This window comes from Gavialis gangeticus, unplaced genomic scaffold (genome assembly GCF_001723915.1).
Source record: "Gavialis gangeticus isolate Ggan-Ray unplaced genomic scaffold, GavGan_comp1, whole genome shotgun sequence".
Taxonomy (NCBI): Eukaryota; Metazoa; Chordata; order Crocodylia; family Gavialidae; genus Gavialis; species Gavialis gangeticus.
In genome coordinates, this window is record NW_017729025.1 from 155,282,377 (window position 1) to 155,288,525 (window position 6,149).

General features: G+C 45.0%; 1 protein-coding gene across 4 annotated transcripts in view; it reads left to right on the forward strand.

The window, feature by feature from the left end:
• Nucleotides 1–6,009, forward strand: part of LOC109299230 (ribonuclease inhibitor-like) — a 39,258-nt gene extending 33,249 nt beyond the window's left edge. For all 4 annotated transcript variants that reach the window (XM_019519821.1, XM_019519820.1, XM_019519822.1 and 1 more), the window contains 5 exons: nucleotides 535–705; nucleotides 1,193–1,363; nucleotides 2,625–2,795; nucleotides 4,774–4,944; nucleotides 5,819–6,009. In XM_019519821.1, coding sequence (XP_019375366.1) covers nucleotides 535–705; nucleotides 1,193–1,363; nucleotides 2,625–2,795; nucleotides 4,774–4,944; nucleotides 5,819–5,906 — 772 coding nt within the window. In that variant the 3' untranslated portion in view covers nucleotides 5,907–6,009. The remainder of the gene's footprint in view (nucleotides 1–534; nucleotides 706–1,192; nucleotides 1,364–2,624; nucleotides 2,796–4,773; nucleotides 4,945–5,818) is intronic.
• The last annotated feature ends 140 nt before the right edge of the window (nucleotides 6,010–6,149 follow it).

Sequence of the window (6,149 nt, forward strand, 5' to 3'; positions counted from 1 at the left end):
TCAGGCAGTGCATGTGCACCCCCTACGCATCACCACTGACCCCCCACTCCCCCGCCCCTTGCCTTCAACCACAACAGACTTACCAGCCAGACTCTGCTCTTCAAGCTGCCGGGCTGCATGTCGGAAATTGGATTCGGTATTGGCCAATACACCTCCTTAAAAATTAGCCATTGGTTTCAACCCCCAAAATCCCTGTTGGTGCACCCCTACTTTGCAAGCTTTCAAAGAACAATTTTTCCAACTGTTTAGTTGTTCTAATAAAGATATCACATTTACCCAAGGAGCCTTGTCAGGAATGTCATGGGAATGGTTTGATTGCCCCTAGTGCCCCAAAAGGGGTGGTGCAGGCTGCTTGTTCTACGAATACCAGGCCAGATCCTTAGCTGGCTGCACTCCCCTGGAGCTGCACCCAATACACTGACTAGGGAGATGGCCCACAAATCTCCCTGGCTGTATCCTGGAGGGCACATACTGTTCTCTCCACTGACCTTTAGGGATGCTTCTACTGAACACTGGTCTTTTTCTTCCCTGCAGTCTGGAAAACTGTGGTGTGACAGCTGAGAGCTGTGCAGATCTGAGCAATGTTCTCCGTACAAAGCCATCCCTGATAGATCTGGCTGTGGGAGACAACAAGTTTGGAGATGCAGGCCTAGCTCTGCTGTGCCAGGGGCTGCTGCATCCTAACTGCAAAATACAGAAGCTGTGGTAAGTGAAGCCAGGGGTTGTTTAAATTTCTGTTAAAGGGAGTTCGACATAGCTTCTAAGCTATGCGCACCATCATGCTGGCCTGATCCTACCTGGTCTGTAGAGTCCTCAGCCAGCATATCTCTTATGAAGAAGGGGGCGCCTCTAGTGGAATCAACAAATATCCCCCACGTCTGGTTCTATGAAGAACTCTGGACTGAAAAGGAACACGAAAATAATGACTGAAAATGCATGACAGCACTGCTCTGTGTTCTGTCCAGGTTTATGTACAGAGTAATGTAAAGAATGGAGTTCCTAGGGAAGCATCAAAGAGGTGTATGTGGCCTTTGTGTATGGTGTGTGGGGGGTGGGGATGAGCTTCTTACGGATTGGAAAAAAATCAAAACCAAGCTCTCTTGTTCTGAGTATCTGTCAACCTGCATGAAATAGTATTGTCTACCTTGATCTGTGTGAGTCTAGAACAAGCCAATATTTTTGTTCTCTCCAGGTTATGGGAATGTGATCTCACAGCCGCTAGTTGTAAAGATCTCTCCAATCTTGTCAGTACAAAAGAGTCCCTCATAGAGATGAGTCTGATAACAAATAGTTTGGGAGATGCAGGAATGGATCTTCTGTGCCAAGGACTGAAAGACCCAAAATGCAAACTCCAGTCATTATGGTAAGCGGCAGCAGGTTTTCAGCTCTCACAGCAATGTGTTTTGGATAGGTAACTTTTGCTATGGAGTGTTTACACAAGAACTTCCTACATCATGGTGGACCTTCAGGGAACTTGTGCTGATCTTGCTCGTTATGCTCATTTTCTATATTTTGTAAAGGATTTAAGTGCACTGATGCCACTGGTTAACAGGACTTGTGCTCCTAAATCCCTCAGACACTCTGAAAATCTCTTTACCTTTCAGTTGAGAGGTAGGAAATGGCCTTATTCTAAAGAGAGCTCAGCCATTAAATATCATGCAACTTACTTCAAACAGCAATGCAGCATCTTAATGTAGGGAGGCTCATATGACTTGATCAAGTGGGAAACTGAATGCTCATGGTTTGATAGGTTGTGTCCTTTATTAGACTCAATGTTCTCCCATTGCCATCTCTGAAGTCTGGAGGTTTGAGCCCTAACCCATGTGTCATGGTGCTTCTTCCTGTTCAAGAGGGAAGAAATAAATTTTGTTTGCCAAGGAAAAGCACTAGCCTCTGGGAATAAAGGCAGTCTCTTTGCTGGCTATAAACACATACATATGTGGCTCTGTTTCTGAAGGATTAGACACAAGTCAACACTTGAACTAACAGAAACTTCAAGACTTTAGCTATAGAAAGTTCTGCTTGCATATATGTATCCCTGCTGGCTCTGTGCTGGCCTGCTGTAGAAAAGACTGGGATCTTTTGGTGTTTTGTAGCCAAAGGAAGGAAGAGAATTGCTCCCCTTTAGGGAGCCTGCACAAATAAAGTATCTTTCCACCATTTGAAACCAAAAACATCCTGGTTTTGCTACTGCCTGTATGACCAAGTTTATTTAGCTGTTTTGCTGACCAGGAACAAGAGTGATGCCTTGTTAAGGGTAATGGTAAGGAATTAGTGAAGAGACATGCTCACGAAGGTCGCTTATCAAGTGCCCAGCAATGTACCTATGTTTCAGAGCATGCAGAGTTCTAAATATAATGTCACAGTGTAAATGAGCTTTGGATCTGGGGATGAGGGTGACAGTGGTACAGTAACTCTGTGAGGCATAGACATACTGAGGAGAAAGGACACAAATCATATGAGGAAGGTAGATGTATCAAGAAGAAATAGTTTGCATCTTCCCCCAGATTTGGGTGACTAAAATTTTAGGTAAGCCAGCGGGCATGAAAAATGACTTCTTTCAGTTCCTGAAGTTCTAGGTTTTTTTTGTTTTTTTTGTTTTGTTTTTTTTTTCCCCATGGCAGGCTAAGGGAGTGTGGCCTCACCAGTGCCTGTTGTGAAAGCATTAGCTCCGTTCTCAGCACAAACAAGTCCTTGAAAGAGCTGCAGATAGGTTCAAACAAGCTAGAAGATGAAGGAGTGAAAGTGATTTGTGAAGGACTGCGACAACCCAGCTGTAACATAGAGTCTATATGGTAAGTAGCTCCTAACATACTGGTATCTCTCCACCAACCAAGAATGGGTGTGTGAAGAGGTTGCCAGATAGCTCCAGCATAAAACTGACACTTCATTACAGCAGGCATTGCTGGGGATTGAATGGGGTTTGTTACTGCCTGTTGCAGTTATACTTTATTGGGTATTTGCTGTCCCTTACTTGCCCCTGCAAGGCACATATCAATGGGACAGTGTTAAAGTGGCACAATGGGCAGCTGAGTGCTATTACATTAATGGAGATCAGTCCTCCAAAAAAGCCTTCATTTCCCACAGATTCTTCCCTTCTACTTAAAATAGGCACTGTGTGCTGAGGCTGGGCATGCAGTGGCCCTTGAGGAAATAGAGCAAACCATGGGGAGACTGGAAGAATCTTCTGGGGAAGGGAACTGCTACTGCCAGTGGCAGGGTATCGTGCATGTACCTGTGATGGACTGGTGCAGGCCTCTTGTCATGCAGGATCCTGGGCCATGTGGACAGCTTGCTGGCCTGACCCACATGGAAGTTCCTGTGTTCTGCTAGAGTGCAAATCCTGGTTTGGACTGGTAAGGCAATGGGGCTTTCTTTAGCCTCTTGCTATGCGTGTGTTGTGGTGTTCCAGCCCTACCAGGATAAGCCCCAGGTCAGTTCCAGGGGGAAAGGCAGAGCTGTGAAAAGGAACTGCGCGCATGGTGCTGTCCACAAGCCAATGACATTGTTGCCTCTCATGAATTAATACTATAAAAGCTTTGGCCTGAATACAACCTGACCAGTATCAGTGATGTGCAGTCGTCTCTCCCCCATTTCCCAATGCAGAGAACAAGGGGGCTGTTCTCCATGGCTCCAAGTACACGGACTAAACCTGCAGGGCCTGGGGAATCTTGTGGAGGTCCCATGGGAACTCTAGGGCTGGTTCTAGACACCAGAACTAAGACTAGAAAGCCCCAGTCTGGGAGGAACTTTCAGCTGAGGCCAACCGAGGAGGCATGTGTATATCACTAAGGGTTCAGAGGACTATTGTTGTAAGCAGAGGCAGATCTGGTGGTGAGGGTGTGTAGTGGTGCAGTTGCACCCTGCCTTGCTTGGTTCCTGCTCTACCCAAACTTTAAAACCAACTGCCTGGGATGGGCAGCAGTACTTCTATTCAGGCAGCACTGATTTGAGTTGTTTGATTTCACGGGGACTTATAATCTGCCTGATTCCTGCTAACCTTGCTTCACTCAATAGGTGTTAACAACCCTCTCTCCATTTTAATGGTCTTGATGTTCCACTATTCAAACTATCATCTCTTGTGCAATTTTGCTGTCTGGTAGCCCTTCCTGGTAATGTCTCTTCTATTTCATAGCCCTATAGACTGTTTTTAGCTCTAGCTAAAAATCCTAACTCAGATGTAGTTATATTTCCTAAGGTGTAAAACAGTGCAGTACTGGAGGCACTGGCAAGACGTGCACAAACACTAGATTTTATTTTACAAATTTGAACAAGGGCTGCACATTTTTCACTGTGACTACTGAACTAATGAAACAGTATATTTTGACTATTTTGATCATTTTTGCCTCATTTCTTGTGTTCTATTTTAAGTTTAAAAGAATCTAGTAAACTGGTGTACACTTCAGTGAAGTGGTTTGTTTTTTGGTTTGATTTTAAAGAGAATAATATAGTGCTAGACCCCTAGCATATTAGTAAAGCTTCCAGTTTCTTTAACTAAAAAAAAAAAAAGTCACATTATATGGGATGATGTACCACCCCATCTGTACCCCCCCATTTCAAAATCCTTGATCCACCCATGGTTGTAAGCATTGCTTCATTGAAAACACACAAAGCAGCTGTAGGGAAACCTCTGAAATGTCAAATGTGTGTCAGTGATCTGATCTGTGTTAGGTAGGGAGTCAAGATGTTGCTCCACCCTTCTTACAATAGCTCCTCTAAATGGAATGCAGGTCAGCAAAAGACCTTAAAACCGTTGTTTCTCTTCCCCTACAGGCTGGGGGACAGTGATGCCACAGCTGGTTGCTGTGACAGTATCGCTGCTGTCATCAGTAGCAAACCGTGCCTAAGAGAGATTGACCTAAGCAACAACATGCTGGAGGATGAGGGTGTGAGAAAGCTATATGAAGCAGTGAAAAGCCCTAACTGCAAACTGAAGCATCTAGTGTAAGTAATGCTTCTGGCTTCCATCCTGCTGGACCTGCCTGGCTTTATGAGCCTTGTTAAGCTGGTGGGAGAGTGAAGTCTTGTAAAGGGAGATGGGACAGTGACGAGCAAAACTGCCTCTGGGGAAGCCATTGACAAAAGAGAACTGGTGACTTCCTGTCAGAGGCTAACTTTTCAGATGTACCATAAGCCATGTTGATTATGTGGCCATGCTCATGACACAGTGGCTTAAAGGGACCTGACTCTCCAGTGATCTTTCACAAAAGAGAACCTCCAAGTTAAGTGCCTGAAGGCCCTTTCCCTGCCAGAGCTACAAATAGCTAACGGGACACCTCTTAACAGATAGCTGTGGTCCCCAAACACCCAGCGATTGCTGGAGACCTGTTAGGTCATATGGTCTTCCAGGAAAATGGACTTACCTTGTTACCTCTTGTTGGGCTCAAGGGCAGTTGTCTGAGTCTGTTGTTGATAGAGGTTGACTTCAGGGGGAATCTGAGCTTTTACTTCTGTTCCTTGAAAAGCTTTTAATTCATTCTTAATTCATGTATGTGATTGCCTGAGGACCCCACAAAACTGGAACAGCAGGAAAAAGTCTTTAGCCCACTGGCCAATTCCTGTCTCAACAGACAAACTAGTCCTGCTGTTGGCTTCTGTTCATTAGCTGGCCCCTTCTATATGAAGATTAACTTTCCTAACAGCTACTTTCTGAGCAAGGGTCCCAGGCCTAGCAATGCTTTTATAGGCCTATATGGTGCCTTCTGGATGAATGGGCTTTTTATCACATAGCATCTCCTTAGGGGTGCCCTCTGCACTGTCTCTCCAGTAGTTCTTAAGAGATTTGGAAACAGTGGAGCTTGTTCCCTTGTATTTTCAGGTTGTATGACATCTACTGGAGTTCTGAAGTAGATGATGAACTGCAGGCCCTGGAAGAATCCAAGCCTGGTTTGAAGATAATTTCCTGAGTCCAGATGCGACTATCTTCTGAATGCTGTTCAGGCCCAACTTTTTCCACTTTGTTTATGACGCTAACCAATGAATATCCTGTTGCATATGCTTTCATCAAATTAAAAAAAAATGTGTAGTTTCTGCAGAACAAGTTGTCCCTTAAGGGAACTGGGGTACCTTCTTTGTACTCCTGGATGTGTCAAGACTCGGTCGGGCTTGCTGGAGCTTCAGAGTTGCATCGGAGCCTTTCCACCTCCCCC